This window comes from Abramis brama (assembly GCF_963993115.1).
Source record: "Abramis brama genome assembly, chromosome: 25".
NCBI classification, from domain to species: domain Eukaryota; kingdom Metazoa; phylum Chordata; class Actinopteri; order Cypriniformes; family Leuciscidae; genus Abramis; species Abramis brama.
In genome coordinates, this window is record NC_139987.1 from 5,917,546 (window position 1) to 5,938,507 (window position 20,962).

The window sequence follows — 20,962 nt, forward strand, 5'->3', positions numbered from 1 at the left end:
CAACAACAAAGTTTTATGTTTAAACGTTATATACCTGTTATTCCAAATTATACATTTGTTTGGAGAAAAATTATGTTAATAGATAAGCATCCAGAGTAGAACCTGCCTGTGAAAATTACTGAATCTAACTGGAATCTTACTGATTTCAAAGTTGCATTGCAACAGAAAAGCAACCCCACCCATCTTAGACCCATCTCAAAAATTAGATTAGGAATTAAATACCAAATTTTATTTTTGTATTGAAAGAAATTCTTAATCCATCTATTCTTTCAAGTCAACTAGATTGTGACGTCACAGCAGATCGCGCTCAAATGTATTATTTTGAGAATGAATCGCATAATAGTGTATAATATATTAATTATGTTGAGATTTAATTGCATAATACTAGCTAGTCAAAGTTTATACTATTTATATATATATATTTTCGTTTGTGTAATTTTATTTGTCTACTTATAGGATTTTATATATTTTCTCCGACAACATATATGCGTATAGAAACAAATTCATAAGTAAAAAATGGTAATAAGTAGGCTAATTAATTATTAAATAATAAATCAGCTCCATGGTGATCAAGGGCTAGTGCGTTCCATTTCCGCCAGTAGTGGGCACTCGTGCAGCGTGGGCAATGACGCACATCCGAGTGTACAAAACGGAGGGAAGTTTGAAGGGCACACAGATTTGGAGTGAAACGCAGCCTTTATTTGTCCTTCAAAACAACAATTACTGTCGCAGATATTATCTTAGGTCGCATAATTATGGCACTCTGACACTTGTTTTGCACCAAGTATTTCCAGCAAACTCGCGAGACTATTCACGTGTCACATCATCAAATGTCGATAATAAACCTCCCCCGCATTTAATGGTTCCGCACGGATATGTGGAGAGATTGATCCAACATACAGTTTCCTCTGTGGGTGACATCAATATTATTTAAGTAAGTTGAATATTCACAATTAACACTGACTCAGTCAAAACACGTAGATATATTCGTCTCGTTTTTAACGCCAGCAGTTGTCAAGTTGTTTATGCCTCGTGGAAAAGTACACTGATGTTTTCATGCTAGCACGTTGACATTAGCCACTTCAGTTCTGAAATTCATATTTGTGATGCTGCTGAGTTACAACGTCAACAAATGTCTTTTTGAGTCTACTGACTGTTCTCGTTTCAAAATATATACATTAATACGTGTTTTTAAAGACATGTTGGGACACTTTTTTAAAGTTTATGTGAAAGAGGCTTCATATTCAATTCTTTTCAAGTTTAAAAAAAAACATTCTTCATTGTCTGGTCTTTGTCCTATATATTTTAGATATATAACTGGCGTAAAACATCATACAACACTTGTATTTATCGAAAATGTGTGCTGACGCTCTCCTGTTTAATGGAAGTGAGATTGATGAAGGCGTTTGTAATAATTCTACTCAATTCAGTTTATTTAAAGAATCAAACACATCGCAATATGGCACAATAATACTATAAACTACAACACATCTGGTAAAAAAGCATCTTTATGTAAAGAGAAGTCATTGTGAGAGAATGAGCAATAACGCCCGCTGTGGAGCGTGAAATCACGGCGGTTTGATCAGTGTAGTTGAGGACTCTCAGGACTGAGGAGCGCGTCCTGATGCGGCTGGTCGCGTGCCTCTATTGTTCGCGTCACTCACGCGTTTATTTGAACAATAACAGCAAACTCCCATAACGCCAATCATATGAGGCGTCACCATAGAGACTTCACACCACAGACATATGTCTATGCTTCACATACCACTGATCTATTATATAGATTCATGCTTCCACACGACACGCGCTCTGTCACTGTGTCACGTGAATAACTGAAGAACTGCTAGCATGTGAATAATAGTAGTAAACGTATCTTTAAAGGAATAAACAGGCATTTATTTTATATTAACTAAATTAATAAAATATATTTATACTTATTAAATTATATTTGAAAATATATTTTGTTATACTGTTGGCATGCATGACATTTTCATTACAATTAAGCACATTCTTCACAATTTTTTATTAGTGTAGGTGACACACACATTATATAGGCTAGGTATATACAATTTTATCTATATCTACATTTAAATTTATGCATACCATTTAAATGTACATACCATTTACTTTACTTGCATTTAAAATGATTGTTATTTTAAAACATGTATGATTCATTGTCATGAAAATTTAGTGTTAAATGTGAACTGGACATTTTTATGATATTCATCAGACAGTGCTGGGTCGATTACTTACAAATTGTAATCGGTTACTGAGTTCAAATTACATGCCAAAATTTTAGTTCATAAAATAGGCTAATTAATACATTTAAGGTAATATAATCAGACTAAAATTACTTTTAGATTACTTTTGACCTAACTAATAATATTGTACCATATTCATATAAAAATACAAAGAGAAAGAAAATATATTCCATTCTTTATCAACAACATTAGGTGTATTAAAGGGGTGGTATAATGCCCTTTTCACAAGATGTAAAATAAGTCTCTGATGTCCCCAGAGTGTGTATGTGAAGTTTTAGCTCAAAATACCCCACAGATATTTTTATATAGCATGTTAAAATTGTAATTTTTTGAGGGTGAGCAAAAACGCACTCGTTTTTGTGTCTGTTCCTTTAAATGCAAATGAGCTGCTGCTCCCGGTACAGAGGGCGGAGCTTCAACAGCTTGTGTCCTTTTACCTCACACAGACATGCACTGAAAATTTCAAAAACTTTTAGCCTTTTATGTTCAAACCGGATTCAGACAATGATGGAGAGACTCAAGTCAACAACAACATGTAGAAGCAACAGGACATTTCTGAATGGTTAGTTAATGAATTTATGTAGCTTATGTCAGTGTAGTTATCTTCTAGTCATTGATTAGCATATTCTGTCTTGATAATCTATAAATCACGTTCCCAGGGGCGGGGTTTATGTAAATCTTAGGGTTGATGATGTCACTAACCCGGGAGGAATGTCCTGTAGTCTCTACCAGCCATTTGTTGTAGTCCTTAAAAAGCAATTTCTTTAAAAGCAAATATCTCCCTTTGCTTTGAACTTTGCATTGCATCTAAAGAGCTTCTGAACGTATATAAGCAGAAGACTTTTATAGAAAGGAAAAAGGTATTAGACGGAGAATCAATGAGTTATGAATAATTTACTGCCACTTTAAGAATAACATCAATAGAAAAGTAACTGTAGTCTGAATACGAGTATTTTAAAAGGTAATATCTAATTACAAGTACTTAATTAAAGAGTCTGATTACGTAATCCATATTACATGTAATCAGTCACTCAGCACTGGATTCAGATGCATGTAAAACCAGATAGAATGTATTTTAAAGATGATAAATTAAGGTACTTAACCATCCAAATTACATAGACATGAGGAAAAAGTAACTTTCTAGTGACAGCTTCATATTACATCTATAGATGGCCTCCATAGTATTCATAAATCTGCTTTAGTCAAAGAATATAAGCAACCCCTGCTGCAACAGTCAAACAACCAGGCTAATGCGGAGGAGGATCTGATATGGCGTGAGCCACGTGTGTCCACTAGATGTCAGTGAAGACCAGAGGAGGTGTGTGTTGCCGTCGGGAGCGTGAGGTTTGGAGTTCAGTGCCAGGAGCTTCCCCTGAGACTGCTGAGAGAAACAGTCCAGACTCCAGACCAAAAAACCCAAACATCCTCAGCCTGTAAAGCACGTCGCCTGGCCAGCTGGCAGACTGCCTCCTCTAGGGCTGCTGTTCCCACAGGGAGGGAGAGCAAACGTGTGTGTGTGTGTGTGTGTGTGCGAGACACTCATATGTGTACATGTGGGTACTGACACCTGAGGCACTTGTTCACGTGTTGCTCAACACGAGTCAATAACTGTTATGTTAACAAACTAGGGGGAAAAAAACCCTGTTGCACGTTTCCCCTTGTTATCTGAAGGTAAATCTCACCCCTGAAGCATTGCAAATACAATAGGGAGGGAGTGATATATAACACATTTTTTTGTGTGTTGTTGACTTGAGAGAAACTGCATGAGAATGTGTGAGAACAATATTAAGACCAGCTGCCAAACTGCACATTTTTAGGGACTGCCACATGGGGAAAAATAATTTGTTTGAGGTCATCTAGCAAATCCTGCAAGAACTGAGAGACAAAACTAGGCTTTCTGAAGTCATGTTTTTCTTTTTCAGTTATAAACCGGTGATGAATGTTAATGAAGTCCACCAGGCAGAAGAATTATGCAATGTTAGACATGTTAGAGTCTCCTAAGCACGTTCAAGCCTGTTAACCAGATCTGTGTTGGGAATCAGTTTTTCTATGCACTTTACAGTCATAACAATCACTCTTTTCTTTCTCACAGGGTGTGGAAGCGCTGAGTTCAGACAGCGCCACCTGGTGTACCAGAATGAGCCTGGGAGGACAATCAAGAGGTGAGCATTGTCGACCCCTGGACTCTTTTAATTAGCATTGTGTGCTAAAGCTAGCATGAATATTACCAGAGCCCGTCTACGGAGAGCTCGGTCACTCCCTATTAAAGTCCCCATGAAATCAAAATTGACCCTATTTACTTTGTTAGCGCATATTACTAGTCTTGTGGTGAACAATTAATCCGTGCAAGAAAATATTAAAAAAAAAAATTTTTTACCATGGTAATCTTTAATCAAAATCTGAAAATGCCCCTCCCCTCTGCATTGGAGGACCTTCTCTGATGACGTAGGTTTGAGGAATTGGTTTGGGCAACGCTTAACCACTCCCCTCAAACCGTTAGTCTGCTATGAGCAGAGATGGAGAGGAGGAGCGCTAGAGTAAAACCCTGCCCTCTGTTCAATATTCCTTTTCACTGGGAAATACGTCATAACACTGGAGAAAAGTCGTTTGCAACTTCCGGTTCACGGGGACTTTAAGTCCTATTGTACCGAATTTTGCTTGTAGTTCCACCAGAGTTCCACTGGGGGCGATCGCCCATGAGTGCAAAATGAATGGGAGCCTATGGAGCTAGACGGCTAAATTTGTGTCTTTCACCCGATTGCCGTTGAGAAATCTCAGATTTGATTGTAGGTTTTGCAAGTTCAACATGGGTTATAGGTCGAAAGTTGAATGAACGAGTACTTATTTCCTTTCAATTTCTTACAGGTTGAGTTGTTGTTGCCCATAACACGCTAGCATTCTGCTAATGAACGCTGATTGGTCAGTGAAGGACTGATTACGACCAGAGATACCGCTTGATGGCATTGTGTGTGTGTGTGTGTATTTTCGGCGTGGTCTTTTAAAACAACAAAACAAAAACTCTTCTAGCACGTGTGTTTACCTGTGTCAGCTGTGTTGTCGATGCCTCGAGAGAAAAGAAAGTGCAGAGCGCGAAAGCACCAGAGTGACTGAAGGATTGCCGTAAAGCAGTATCTCTGGTCGTACGATGTGTATGACGTCATTGACACTTTAAAAGGACTTCTAAAGCAAATAAGTGACTCTAAAAAATCTAACACCCAGCAATGTGTAATTTCTTTGCATCTCCTTTCGAATACAACATTCAAATTACTAGACAAAAAATATATATCCTGAGAAAAGTGGATTTTGATGTGTATAGCGCCATAGACCTCCATTCATTCTGCACTCGTCCTGTGAGCGCCCTCATATGGAGCCAGAGTGGAACTGCAACCAGTTCAGAACTTCTCCCCTTATTAGATATTCTCTGATATTACTGATCATTCCTAGAGATAATTATAAGAACAAACTTCTCACTGTGTATGTAGTTAAGTCAATATGAAAACAAATAGGCATACAAAATAAATCTGTACCGTATATTGGTTTAAAGGCCGCTACTTGAGTTTTTTACACTACCGTTCAAAAGTTTGGGGTCTGTAAGATTCTGTTTGTTTTGATATTAATCCTGCAATTCAGCAAGGATGTAATACATTGATCAAAAGAGGAGAGATTTCTAATGTTAAAAAATTATATTTCAAATAAATGAAACTTTTTATTCATCAAAGAATCATGAGAAGCAGCACAACTGTTTCCAACATTGATAATAATAATAAATGTTTCTTCATCATATTAGACTGATTTCTGAATGATCATGTGACACTGAAGACTGGAGTAATGATGCTGAAAATACAGCTTTGATCTGAGTAATAAATTACATTTTACAATATATGATAAGAGAAAAGTTATTTTAAATTGTAATGATATTTCACAATATCACTGTTTTTACTGCATTTAAATAAATGTAGCCTTGAGAGAGACTTTCAAAAACAAAGCAAAAATATTTTTAAAACCGTAGTGAAATTATACTGTACATTATAATGTTGTGATACTTAAGCTCACTTGTGTACAATTCATTTTAGAATTTTCATTTTAGAATTCATTTTAGTTTTTAGGGGTTTTTTTTTACATTTATTTATACAAAATAGTATAGAATTTTAATATTGGCCATTTAGCAGTTGTCATCGATGCAAATAATTATCGATTATATAAGTATATAGGTAATATAAGTATTATATAATATATTTTCTCTGCATCCCCAAAATTAAAATGGTTTTAACTTTTTGCTTTCTTAATATACATTCCTTTGTCTTATGCAAACAATTCTTTGGTGCATGTCAATTTTTTTTAATTCAAATGTAATAATTTGTTCCATCTCTGAAACAACTTTCCTCTTCGCCTGACATCAAACCCTTGTATTTTTCATCCACTCATCGAATCCAGTCCGATTAATTACCAACTGCCTAGCAACCATGCTGAATACCCTAGCAACGACCTTAGGAAAGGCTTAAGCCTGTGACACGCCAAGCCGACATCAAACGACTAGCGGCGTCGAATGCTGACTGTGTCGCCTCTCGTCGGCTGCGTCTCGGCCAAAAAGCTGTGCTTGAACACCAAATAGACTAAAGGCGACTGTCAACTAGCTTGTGTCTTCTGCGCCTTAATGTAAGTAAATATCTATCTATATCAGCAGGTATCAGTAGTTTGTTTGTCATTCAGAAAGAGAAACCTAAACTAGGACTCCAGATATACGAACCGTAAATAAAGCAGAGCTTGCTTACCATTTTCAATATTAATCATGCTGATCTCTTTCTTCATTCCAGTCGGCTCATGTTATTATGAAAATATTTGTGTAATCGAATGCTAAGATAGAAAAGCCTTCTGTCTTGACTTCTCTCGTGCACTGACTCCTTTGCTAAACTGAACAGCCAATCAGAGTTCTCTCTCTCACCGACGGCCCAACGCAGATTCAACATGCTGATTCGGCGGGACACACCGAAAAAAGCTAAGCCCACCGACGCTCAAAAACGTCCCGACAGCCGACCGTCGGCTTGGCCTTTACTGGGAAAGTCAGGTCAACTTCAACATCGTGCCGGCGAGTTTTGCACATCCAAAAAAAGTGATAATCTAATCGATCAAGAGTTGCAGTGTAGTTCACTCCACAAGTGGAAGTCAGAGGTGATATTGACTTCTGTAAGTAAATACCTGTCTCCTTCAATAACATTCTCACTTTTCAAACTTCCCATTGACTAGCTGCATAGTCTACATTCCTTAATGTCCTTCCGGCCCACTTTCCCCTCCCATGCGTGTGTGTGTGTGTGTGTGTTAATGCCTGTAAAAGAATGAGGTTAGGGTGGAGTCGAGACAAACACCAGAGGATATCATGTGTTTTTGTGTCATCGTGCGTGCGTCACACCAATCACGGAAGCTTAACTTATGGGAATAGACTATCCTTATAGACTATCCAAATAGGATGATCTCCGTGCAGGACTGTGTGTGTGTGTGTGTGTGTGTGTGTGTGTAGTGGTGCTAAGAGTGGACGGAGAAAAGCCCTTTGCACCACTTTCCCAGGCTGTCGGTCAGGAAGGTTGGGTTTTTTACACCGTGACCACCGTGTTGCCCTTTCCGGGGGAAATCCGAGACAAACACGCAGAAGGGGGGCCGGTCGGGGGGGACAGGAAAACCGGCCCTGGGAAGAAGGAGAGGCGAGGAGAAGAAAGGTGTTGGCCACACAGCATGAGAGAGGCAGTTGCTTTCAGGGCTTCTCAAAGGACCATATACCTCCCCTCCGTTACCCCATTGTCACCGGCCGCTCCTGTCCCGCTCCCCCTTCCTCCTCAAAACTGGCTCATCTTCTCACAGTTTTGTGGCCTGGAATCACTGCCCCAAAATACAAAGCCCCAACACCTCTCACACAACAATAGACTCCTCCTTTCTCTCCCTGTTACGCGTATTAAATGTTAATTTTCTGACCCTTTTTTGCTCAATTCAAATGCGGTGTGAAGTATCCACATGTAACAAGAGCTGACTGGGAAAAAGGAGTCAAGGAGTGCATTACAAAGGAAGTAAAATAGTTAAGCCTGTATCCTGGATTTAAGGGGAAAAGTTAGGAAAGTCTTACGGCGGTGGGAAAAGTGCATTGAAACAAAATGAATGCGGTTTCATTTGGACTCGTGCAGCTCAAGTGAAGTGTGCAAATGTTGCGCCGCTTGTAGCTCTAAACAAATTTGCTGAAATGTCTGTTTTCAAACATTGCCTCGTCAGTCAAACAGGTGTTCCCGCCCCAAACCCACGCCATTGGTTTAGCCAGTGTTATTTTGAGTTAAAGAATGGCAACACTTTTGTAAAATCATCCGACCAACGGCAGTGCACATGCTCTCAGTGTTGGGTTTAATGCATTACTAAGTACTTAATAACTGTAATTTAATTACTTTTCCCTTGAAAGAGTAAAGAAAGGGATTCCTATTCATTTTCCTGAAATTTAATTAGTTACTTCTGATGTAATTGCATTAAATACTTAGGCTATATTTAAATAAATAGGCTATATTTACATCACAATTTTATGTCTAATGATAAAATGGATGTTTTAATGTAACCTTCTCCCTTTAAATACGTTGGTCAGTTTAAGAATAATTTATGCAGTTTTATATAATTTATTTGAAAGATTACTCTTAAAAGAGTAGTTTCATGTTTATCCTTGTGTTTTTCAACTGGTTGAGGTTGATGCTGGATTTATAAAGTAATAAGTAATGTAATACTTCTTAAAGAGAATAATTAGTACAGTAATCTAATTACTCTGTTGAAGATTAGAGTAATTAGTGGCTAGTATTTAATTACTTTTTTAGAGTAACAACAAGTTCGAGTCCGGCCTGCTACATTACCTGTTACAATGTTGTTTGCTCAACAGTTGTGAGGATTTCACTAGCATCTGCATTTCAAAATAAGAGTTTCCAAAATAAGAGCCCCGGTTTATTTCAGACTTCTTTATAACCAAAAGTCCAGCATTATGTAGAATTTTATTCTGCTTATTAATTGTATTTAGGTAAAAAAATAAACTGTACCTGGGATTTTAATCAATGTTTAGAATATACACGATTATTCCATATTATTTCATTCCATAATTATTAAATAAATAGTTTAAAGCCGAAATATTAAAAAGTCCTATTTTTTTGTATTAAAAAATCTGCTTGTATTTCTTAATTAAGAAAAGCAAATTATTTTATGCATTTGTATTGCCCCCGTAAAGATCTTTATGCGCTCCTAAATATTTGGGAGGGAAAGTAAGCGTCAAGCCCTTATGACTTTCTTTTATGGCTGACTTTACTGATTTTTTTAACTTGATTACCAAGTTAAAATCAGTTACCCATACTGAGTGAATACTCAAATTAGCCAAAATCTACAACCACGGTTATCATTAACTGAAAATAAAACTATTAAAAGTCATCTTTGAATTTAGATAATATAAAATAAAATCTAAACGTAAGATGAAAAAAAAAAAAAAACTATACAAAACCAATTAATTTTAAGTTAGCATTAACTAAAATTGAAAAAAAAAAGCACTTTTTTTTTTTAAACAGAAACTAATAAAATGACAAAAGCACATAACAAAAATACTAAAAGTTAAACTATGGAAATAAAAATAAAATAATTTTTATATATGATATAATTAGCATTAATTAGCATTTATTATTAGCATAACTCAATTTTTTTTTTAACTCTCCCCTCATATTACTTCGATCCACTTTTTATGATCCAATCAGGTCTTACTTTTTGAATGTTTAGAAATTAGCTTTGCAGAAAGACATTTTGCAATTATGAAAGCAGATCATTTGGAATTTAAACTAAAGTGGAGCATTTAATTTGACAAACATTTGCAGAAATAATGTCTGTTTTCAAACATTGCCTCGTCTGCCATTAGTCGGTCAAACAGGTTTTCCCGCCTGTTTGACCAACTCACACCATTGGTTCACAAAGTGTTAGTATATATATATTTAAATAAATTTTGATGAAAGATTTAGAATAATCAGTTTATGTCGGAAAAGGAATGACAACTCTTTAGTAAAGTCATCAGAGCAATGGGCGTTGGCGCTGTGGTGCTGGTGCCCATATGGGAAAAACATGTTCGAGTCCAGCCTGCAACATTTCCTGTCACTCTCTGCTTTAATGGTTTAATAAAAAGTGGCAAAGTGCAATGCAGTTGCGTGAGAGCTTGTGAGGTGGAGTGAAAGCAGGCGTGCAGTGGAGAGCGTATGAGTGTGACCCGGCTGTCGTGTGTTTGTGCCCAGGTGTTGACCCGGCGGCCCTGCAGGAGCACCTCTGGGGCCTGTGGAACAGGAAAGAGCAGGAGGAGGTAAGGCACAGATGTAATTACACTCGAGGCGAGATGCTGGCGATAACAGCACTTGAAGTGCATGAGGGGCCTAGGGAACCACTAGCAAAATTCCTCCATTTCTCCCCACGGTATTTAGGAGATACTCCATTACTTTTCAAAATAACTATAGTATGTGATACAGATATTGCCTTATGAGCATAATTTGGACTTCCAATGAAACGATCAAAGTTGTAACCGCAGTGAATTAAAAGGAGGATTTGGGTCGTACAAGTTGTTATTAATTAGTTTGCATTTATGGTATGATAACTATTACAAAAGAAAATTCTTTCAACTTGTCCCAAAGTTTATAGCATTTTTTTTTTTTTTTTTTTTTGAGGGAGAGAGTTGTAATTTTCTGTGGTAATCCACAGTATATCACAAATGCTTTTGATAATGTTTACCTTGTATCGAACATTTTCTTGTGTAGTATTCAGATTATCACCAAAATAATCACATTTTTATAACCAGAATTCATGATAATCACATTCATTCTGTTTACTTCCTTTCACCCTTTTTGTATAAGAAACTGTAATGCATTTCCAGTGCTTTACTCAGTGCTGTATATCATTTGGTTCAGAATTCAATTAGTTTGGGCTCACTGTTAAATATTTTTAAATTATAATAATAACAACACAATTGTAACTCGAGGAACAAATCAAATCATTGTGCAACATTGACCAGGTTTAGATTTGTATTTTGGTTAAGAAACAAATGCAGAATAAACAATATTAAGTAATGCATATTATTAAAGTAATTTCAATTGATTATTAATATACATAATCCCTATTTTCATTTTATTTAATTTTTTACTTTTTTTTTATTAGATTTTTTTTTATTTGATTTTATAATTAAATTAATTATTGGATTTTATTTTTTTAATTATTTTTTATTATTTGTGTTGTTTTTTGTTTGTTTTTGTTTATTATTTCCTTTTTCATCTCGTCCCATTTGTCCAAACTGTCTGAAAAGCTCCCCTGTTCCTCCCTCAGCTGCGGCAGTTTTTGCCGGGCAGTTTCTCGCAGATGCAGGAGCCCTTGTCTGGTCTGCTGGACCTCCTGGAGGGCTGCGCTACCGTCCAAAAGGGCAAGACCACCAGTCCGAACCAGTTCATTCTCTCAGAGTTTATGCGCTGGAGGACCAGTAATCCCCAGGCCAGTCTGAATGTCCTGAGGGAAGAAGAGAGACTGCGTCTCCAGCAGCGAGCGCTGGATCTCCTCACAGACTCGCACCCCGGGTACATGGACCCCCTGCTGGAGGTGTATCAGCTGAGCTCGCTGAGGAAACCACTGCTGCTGGCTCATGTGTTCTTCCTGCAGGACCTCCGCTGCTTCAAAGAGGTGTGAGGGGGCTCTTTCACAACATCAGCACACCTGAAAAGGGTTGCTAGATGGAGAAACATACACGGCCCAGGCCAGTTATGGGCAAAATAGATTTGTGGTGTATTTAATTATGGGCAAAATATAAAATATTATAAAAATATAAAAATATAATTATGATTTTGGGAGTGCAATGTGGCCTGGATGATTTAAAAATGTCATGGTTTACGGAAAAAAAAAAAAAAATTGGGACAAAATTGTGACATTTTGAAGTGATCAGCATTGCATGATCAGAATCTGAGCTTCTGAGGTCACATTCATATTTATATTTCATACTTTCGTGTGAATTTTAAATTATTGTGTAAACTAAAAGTTATCTCATTTGCTATCATTAAATGGGGGGATCAAAAAAAGGAAATTATATTTTAACAGTCATTTAATATTCATTTTATTTTGTGTCAATTAAATACACAATAAAAAAATGTATTTAAGAAAGTCTACAATTTTGACTTTATCTTACTCAAGAAATATTAGGCACCAAAAGATAATGTCAATAGAAAACTTAATTACTTTAAAAAATGTATATATATTTGATACACGCATTATAAATGTTATATATAATCAACCTATTTGATTACTAATAATCTAAGAAGTTTTTTATTTGACAATACCAGTATAATGATCAGTATGTTGAGCATTATAAGCTGCTGTAATGACAGGAAATCTTGTATTTTCTAACAGGCGTTGGTGTTCAGTGTTAAAGTGGAGCTGCAGGAAGATCTGGACATGGAGAAGGTCAGTTCATTCACATTGATGAATATAGCTGTATGTTTCCTCTATCTGATGTGCACTGTTGCTGTGTGTGCCGGCAGATGTGTGTGCCGGTCATTCTCCTGGACAAGCTGTCTCTGGCGGAGCTGTACGTGCGGGATCATCCTGAGCTGCAGCGGCGGCTGCTCGCACTGCTGGACTCCTGGTGTGACCCCAGCTTCAGCATCCAGGCTCTGCTCAGGTGAGCTCTCGGCACAGGGGTCGACATACTGAACTTTTGTGAAAGGGTGGAAAATGTCCCTGCCCTGTTGTTCAATATGTCTCAATACAGAATTAGGAATTTATGAGGAAAATGTGCTTAATTGCCATGTAAATAAATGTCACAAAAAAAAAAAAAAGTCCTTAATTTTCTTTATGCAAAAAAATATTTTGGGGTCATATATAACCTGGACATTTCTTCATGACATTCACCTGAAATATCAACATTGAAACATTTATAATAATAACATTTATAACTTTTTATTATTATCAGTATTATTATTAATCTGATCTAGTCTATTATCTCATTTAATAATATTCAATAAATGTATCCATCTTTTTTTACATTACATCCGGTTTTACTTGTGAAAAATTGTAAAATCATAAATATTTAATTGCTTATAATAATAATCATTATTATTATTAGTTTATATTATTTATTAGTCTATTTATTATTAGTCTAATCCAGTGGTTCTCAATTCCAGTCCTCGTGACCCACTGCTCTGCACATTTTGTATGTCTCCCTTATTTAACACACCTGAACCAGATCATCAGCTCATTAGGAGAGACTCCATGAACTGAACTGAGTGTGTCAGATAAGAGAGACATACAAAATGTGCAGAGCAGTGGGTCACGAGGACTGGAATTGAGAACCACTGGTCTAATCTATCATTTTATAATACTCATTTATCCATCATTTATCATTCATCCATTTTTTTTCGTACTGTACATTTTAATGGCGATGATGATAAAGTATGTCTGGGTGCAGCTGTAATGCAGAGTTTTCCGAGTGATTGTGAGGTGTTGTGTGGTTTCAGTCAGTACCCACACCTGGTTCTCTCCAAACATCAGACGGACCAGATTCAGCCCAAGCTGCTCAGTAAACATGTCTTCAGACTCATGGAGAAGTTCTGCATTGACCCAGGTGTGTGAGCCTGTTTGACACTCTCATCGTCTCTATGAATGCGTGTGTGTTTGATGTTTACACTCGTGCTGTTGGGTTTGGTTTCTACAGGTCTGTGCTCTAATTCTGTCTACAAGAGGAAGTTGGACTCACTGAGGTTTCTCATGTACAAAACCTTTGGCGAGGTGAGAAAGTTCCCCATTTGTACTTTTTTTGCATAACATTGGTCAAAAACATGTAAGGGTGTGAAGTGTCAAGTTCCTAGAAATCTACTTTTTGTATTTACGGTGGTTTCATATGGTTTTGAAAAACCGTTTCCAAGAAAAGTTTCTGTTCATTGACTCTAAATATGTCATCTGGTGTAACCATCAAGTAAGAAAATATTTATTTTACACTTTTGATAAATGAACACATTGAATAAAAGTACACATCTTTATCAATATTTTCATCAGTGTTTTTTAATATAATATTTAAGGCAAGCAGTATTTGATATTACAAATGTAAGGAATTATTAATTCATAAATATCATTGTTTTTGTTGATATTTATTGAGTCGCACAGCATGACAACCTGAACTAACCTTGCCTGGTCTTAAATCAAATTATCTTGCCAAAATATATTTTAATATTAATAAAATAATTATAAATATTTTATATAATATATTATATACAATTTTATATTTATATATATATATATATCTCAAATTTAAAGTTTATTAATATTTAATAAATATTTTACTTATATTAATATTTAATAATATTAAAATATTTGTATATTACATAAATAAATACATAAAACTTATTAATAATTAGTAAAGCAGTTTTGGTAAAATATAAATTCCTTTTTTTTCTAAGAAATAACAATAAAAGATAATGCCAAACATTTTTATACGTTTTTCTTTTTGTGAATTTTAATTTTTACGAGGCATTTTTCTTCAATATGACATGACAGTTGTAATTTCCTGATAAAATACATTTTAATACAGATATTTAAATTGTTCTCATCTTAAAAGAGGTATAATTTTATGTGTAATGAGTTGCATTTTTTTAAATGTATTTGTCAATAAATTAGTATTAGTCACATAATCAAATGTAATGTTTTCTAACCAATCAAATCCCGATTAATAAGATGAAGTCTCGCCTTCATTTACTGCTGAATATTTTGTGCACTCAGAAATGCATCACATGACAGAGGCTAAACGTGAATACTGTATGTTGTTTTGCAAATACTGTATGTGATGTATTGCAGTGATGTGTCTGCTTCATTGTATTTGACAGAAAGGTATGTCTGAAGAGAACTGGAGAGACCATGTTCAGGTAATAATTATTCTGGTTTGGTTCAGAACTTCAGCATTTTAACTGAGCTTTAAACGAGTGAGTGTGTGTGTGATCTCAGGCCATGATTGAAGGTAATCTAGAGCTCCAGGTTCAGCTGGTGCAGCTGTTGGTTAAACACTGTAGCCTCCAGACTGCTGCCCAGTGGGCTGCACATTACAGCATACCCAGAAACAGGCTTCCAATAGGAGTCTGGGACAAAATTCAGAGCCTTTCCCCCAAGGAGCTGTAAGTATTAAATAAAATGCACACACACACAGACTCTTGATGACTTCCCATAAATGATTTTCGTACAAATAATAGTATTTTTTGTAACCCTCACACAAACTGACACAAACTGTGTTCCACTATTTGTGAAGATACTTTGGCTTCTACACACACACACACACACAACCATCACCCTCACAAGTATATTCCTGTCACAGAGAGATGTGTGCTGTAAGCGGCCCTCCTGAGTCCTGGACACCCCTTCAGTCTGATCAGAAAAAATACTACCAGTTGCCTCTAGCCAGAGAAAACGTCCACTTTGTAGAGACATTAGATAAAGTTGAGCAGTGCAGAGAAGCTGTTTTAAAGGTAACACTTTGCTACTGTACTTTTATGTAAATTACGATTATGATTTGACTAACCTATGCGTACTGATGTGGTTCATATTGTAACATCAACTTTAATTATTTCTAAAGAACAAGGTAGATTCTGTTTTCCATTATATGTCTCCTTGCTCTTCTTCAGCCTGGCTGTGTGGTGGGAATTGACATGGAGTGGAGAGCTGGTTTTGGCACGGTGTTGCCTCAGCGCGTGGCTCTGATCCAGCTGGCCCTACAGGAACAGGTGTTTCTGCTGGACCTTTGTGCTCATGCCATTAGCCACCACAGCATCACAGTGGACTTCATCAGGGCTCTGCTGTCAGACAAGAGCATCATCAAACTAGGTAGGAGACCTCGAGACAAATTAAGTCACAGACTTTTTGAAATTCTTCATATTGCCGTTCTTCGCAAACTGGGTGGCCTATCAGGAAAGATAGGGAAATTCTGCCTTGAGCTTTGAAAAGCATTTCTAACTTGTGTATGTGTTTACTAGGTTATGGGATGTCTGGAGACTTGCGGAGTCTGGTCAGCACGTGGCCTGAACTCAGGGAAGAGCCAATGAAAATGGAAGGAGTTCTGGACCTGCTCCACGTCCATCAGGAGGTACTGCTAAAAACGACTCGCAGCTTAACTATTTCTGATTGGATTGATTAGCTGAAAAATTTAACAAATGCATCATATTCAAGTTCACATGTTGCTGTTTTATTCTTTTTACAAATGACCCCTGTCCCCACAGCTTCAGCGGTGCTGGTTAGGGAACAAAAGGTGTCGGTCAGTGGAAGTTTGTGAGGGACCGGCAGAGAAGGGCCTGAGTCTGCTAGTACAGCAGGTGTTGGGAAAACCACTGAACAAAACCGAGCAACTCTCAAACTGGGAACGCCGGCCACTCCGGACCAGCCAACTCCGCTATGCTGGTAACACAAAATTCATGTGGTAGCATTGTTTTTTTGAACCTTCTCCCATTCTCTTTCTGTGTCTATTTTCAGCCGCTGATGCGTACTGCCTGCTGAACGTCTACCTTGTCCTCTCCCGGGACCCGAAGGCATATGGTTTGCCAGAGGACCTCTGCTCTATTCCCTCAGCCCAACTGACCAAGAGCCGTGAGGAGAAGAAAACCAAAGAGAAGAACAAGCAGTCTAAAAGAAGAGAGGTCAGTTCACTGGTCAATTTTCATGAGCCTGTAGTACAGAAAATTACTCTGTTGTCATAGTTACTGTCATAAAATTCAATATATAAATAGCTGAAACATGTGGGGGTTTTATGATGCAGAAATTAAGGAGAACAACTAAAACTGTGGCAAACAATAGTCATTTTTTTGGGTGGGGTTGTCTATAATTAGTCACATTGTGAATTATTAACATTTTAAGCCACTGCATATTTGATGTATAATTTACCATTTTCTTTCAAGACCCAAAAAAGTGATAAGCCATCTAATACGTCCTGCCCACCCTTTTCTCCAATCTTTTGATGCAATATAGTGGATCACTATCTTTAGAATAGAACACTTTAGAATAGAGAAATGTCAAATAATGTCATCTTCACCAATGATGTTGGAGCGTGTTCCAATCTTTAGGCTCGGCAAAAGGCGAACGAGCCCCAGTCTGTGGAGAAGGACTGTTTTAAGGATTCGGAGTACCAAGGGCCCACCATCACGCCGCCAGAGCTACGAGTGGTCTGTGATAACATGCTGCAGGGTCTGGGACGTTTTTTGCGATGTCTGGGGGTGGACGTCAAGATGCTGGAAAACACAGATGACCATAAAGTTGCAGCGGAGGTGAAACAATTAGTCACCTTTTGTTGATTTACATTTAAATTTTACACTGGTAGAACATCATATAATGGTCCTCAGCTGTTTCAGGTCATATTTATAAAGAACAAGTGACTAAAAATCTGAATGGACCTCCATGGCATGTGGCGTCCCTCAGGGCTCGATCCTTGGACCTTTGCTGTTTAACCTATATATGCCCACAGAAGGCCGAAAAATGTAAAGTAACAGATGCCTACCAAAGTTAAGCACCCAGATTTATCTGCAGTTATCATCAGTTGACTACAGCCTCATAGATTCTGCTACAATTAAATAGACAAAACAGAGGTTGATGTATTTGGCCATAAAGCACATGTTAAGGCAAATTCTTCCTGACTTAGTGTCCTCTATTATATTAATCTCAGTTTTAGTAGTCATGTCAAAGCATAACTAAAATCACCCTACTATTATCTCGAAAAAAGTAATAATGTATTTGTTAAAATATATTTTCAAAGTAATGTATTTTCTGTCATGTTATGCTATATTCTCTCCTCCAGCTGGCCCGTGCTGAAGGTCGTGTCATCCTCACCGCAGGTCAGCCCTACCAAACAGTAAGTGTGTGTTTGAGGTATTGAGAAACATGCAAGCTCTGTGGGCTTTCTTGCGTCCTACTGCCTACATAGGTAGTGTGCCTATGATGCCTTAAAATACTGCCTCCATAGGAAGCTCACTAGGTTTTAGTACAAAGCCCCACTCTGCTTAACAAAACTCCAGTTCACTTGAATTTAATTTGTGTGTGAATGTGTGTATCTGCGTGAATAGCTACGGTCACAGGTCGGAGAGGGCCGCTGCCTGATTTTGGACTGCTCAGAAAAGGCACGTGACCAGGCCGTGCACGTTCTCAGACATTTCCACGTCCGCCTAACCCCTGCAGACATCTTCAGTCGGTGCCAGGTCAGTTGTGCATGCCTATAAACAAGCTTGTATACGTGTCTCTTACATTTGTTATCACTAGGACAGGAAACCTCTTCCTCTTTAAAAGGTTAAGAAGATTAAAAATCAACATTTATCAACTATTAAAAGGGAAGATAAAAGGAGATTCACTGATCGCGATCATTCTTTATCAATCTCTTGATCGTGGCATATACCACAAAAAAGTGTGCTGACAGTGCAAACAAACATTAGGAGCCTTTAGAAAAGTTGACAAATTGAGGAACAAGGTTTGTTTTTAAAGATCTTAGAGGAAGTAACCAACCAGCATTTTGCATTATGAATTCTATTTGACTATATCAGTCATTTTGGAATTTCATTCAATCTAAAGGTTGAGATACCTAAACATTCTCAATGAAATTGCTCCCTGTCTTGAGAAATGTTTGTCTTATCTGCAGACACAAGAGTTGTGAGACCAGAAGGAAGCTAAAGAGATAGAGGGCTTCTCTGGTGACACATCTCCTGTTAATCATTGCCTTGAGATGTCACTGTGTTTTTCAGTAGAATAAGTGCAGAAGGAACTTTCTTCAGGCATTTCCTCTCACATAAGTGATGATCGGAATTCAGACAATGGGAATGGATAAGGAAATAAGCAATTACCGGAGGGATACAGAGGACAAACTGAAGGAAAGAGTTAAGACAAAAAAGGTACAAAGTTATCATTAGAGATGCATTAATATGGTTGCTTGGTCGTTAGTTGGTTGCTAAAGTATTCTTGGTGGTTCCTGCTAATTTCTTACTAGTTCAACTCAAAAGAGTTTCTATGATAGACTAAATTCATAAGTGAGATCACTTGTGTGTGTGGCATGTGGTGTCCCTCAAGGCTCGATCATTGGACCTTTGCTGTTTAACCACTATATGCCCAAACAAGGTAAAATAATGCAAAATTACAGAAGAGTGTACCATAGGTAGGCAGCCAGATCTACCTAGTGCTATTGTTGCTAGGGTATTCTTGGTGGTTCCTGCTAATTGCTTACTTGTTCAAGTCAAAGAGTTTCTGTGACCGGCCTAAATTATAAGTGAGGTTGCTTAGAAACATCACAATACAACTGGTTATATGTATAAATTTAATAATTGTGGTTAGAGGTTTAATAGAAATATGAGCAATAGTAAAAAGTGATTCATTCATATTATCAAAACATAATATTGGCTAATACTGATAAGATGATCAAGGGATGAATAAATGGAAACTGGCAGATGATGAGAATAGAGTGAGAACACTGCAAGAGAGGACAGGCAGAAAGATGTAGTGAGAGATAACAGAGAGAAAAACAAAGGGAGAGACAGACTAGGGTGTGAGACAAATGGAGAGATGGAGGCAGATATGTGCCTGACTCATTCCACCTGTAATACCTGATCTCCATTAGAGCTGCACCTCCGGCTCCACCACAGGTCGACAATCGTTTATTTCCTGTGATTTTAGGATTCAAGAGTTCAAACTTGGAGCATCAAAACTCATTGAACTGTTTGACATCAGTTGCATAAATGTGATGCAACAATCTTTAAATATGCAAAAGTGTGAATGAGAATTGAATGCTTATTTCAATAAATAGCTACTTGGATTTTGATCTGATCCTCACGTAAAGCCATCGTATTGTTTTAAAAGACAAACAATTATGGACTTATTTTATGACCAATTAACTCATTTTATGATACTTTTATCTGCCATTTATTCATTGTTTGAGCTTGACGTTGTTTGTCCCCGTGCACTTTTAGTATAAAGAAAAGAGCAGCATGAAGAAATAGTCACACATGTGTTTGGAAAAACATGAGGATGAATAAATGATGACAGAATTTTAATTCTCAGTGAACTATTCTTTTAATAATACTTAGTACAGCCTATTATTGTTTATGTCATAGCCATTAAGCTGTTGACGCGACATACTAAAAACTCAGTGACTGTGCAATTCTGCATGTATCATTTGCCACACACCTTATAACAGTCAAAAGAGTTTCTACCACACCAAGTTCACACCTATAGCCAGTGAGGACAGGAGAACGCGGTTGAATTCCAGACGTGGGTCGTCTGAGCTCCACGTGGGTGGTGGTTTCCCCAAATGTGTCAATTTTGTGGCCACCAACCTTTCCTGATCGGGTGGCCGCCGGCTCCCATCCGGAACAGTCACATTCCACCATTTGTTGCCCGAGTTTCATCCACCTCTGCATGTTAGCTGAACAAAATGTACCAACAAATTGTGCTAGAAAACCAAACTGTGGCATTTTTAAGTTCTGAATGAGAATGTGAAGGCAAGATTGAAATAAACACTGTATGATTGTGGTGGGGGGGATAAAGAATGCAGTTTTGGAGTTGCACCCCAGGGCTGGTATGTGGAAGCCCACCCATGCTAAGTTAACCCTTTTGTTATCTGATGGTAAAGTCCTTTGATTAACAGTGGCTGGGTGACTTGCCCCCGGCTCTGAGAGACATTCCTAAAG

General features: G+C 37.4%; 1 protein-coding gene across 3 annotated transcripts in view; it reads left to right on the forward strand.

Moving 5' to 3' along the window:
- Positions 1-851: 851 nt before the first annotated feature.
- The window catches only part of exd3 (exonuclease 3'-5' domain containing 3), a 43,354-nt gene continuing 23,243 nt past the window's right edge, over positions 852-20,962 (forward strand). Inside the window, exons 1-19 of one of the 3 annotated variants that reach the window (XR_014604593.1) lie at positions 852-934; positions 4,354-4,423; positions 10,538-10,602; positions 11,613-11,960; positions 12,681-12,734; positions 12,812-12,951; positions 13,787-13,893; positions 13,984-14,057; positions 15,149-15,187; positions 15,267-15,433; positions 15,631-15,781; positions 15,938-16,136; positions 16,286-16,395; positions 16,529-16,706; positions 16,779-16,942; positions 17,366-17,566; positions 18,094-18,147; positions 18,359-18,490; positions 19,031-19,174. Coding sequence is in view for 2 of the 3 variants with exons in the window: in XM_084103651.1 (XP_083959777.1) it covers positions 4,399-4,423; positions 10,538-10,602; positions 11,613-11,960; positions 12,681-12,734; positions 12,812-12,951; positions 13,787-13,893; positions 13,984-14,057; positions 15,149-15,187; positions 15,267-15,433; positions 15,631-15,781; positions 15,938-16,136; positions 16,286-16,395; positions 16,529-16,706; positions 16,779-16,942; positions 17,366-17,566; positions 18,094-18,147; positions 18,359-18,490; positions 19,028-19,030 (2,211 nt within the window). In the remaining variant the exon portion in view is untranslated. Of the gene's footprint in view, positions 935-4,353; positions 4,424-10,537; positions 10,603-11,612; positions 11,961-12,680; positions 12,735-12,811; positions 12,952-13,786; positions 13,894-13,983; positions 14,058-15,148; positions 15,188-15,266; positions 15,434-15,630; positions 15,782-15,937; positions 16,137-16,285; positions 16,396-16,528; positions 16,707-16,778; positions 16,943-17,365; positions 17,567-18,093; positions 18,148-18,358; positions 18,491-19,027; positions 19,175-20,962 lie in introns of those variants that run through there. The other 2 variants (XM_084103651.1, XM_084103650.1) reach the window with 2 other exon arrangements.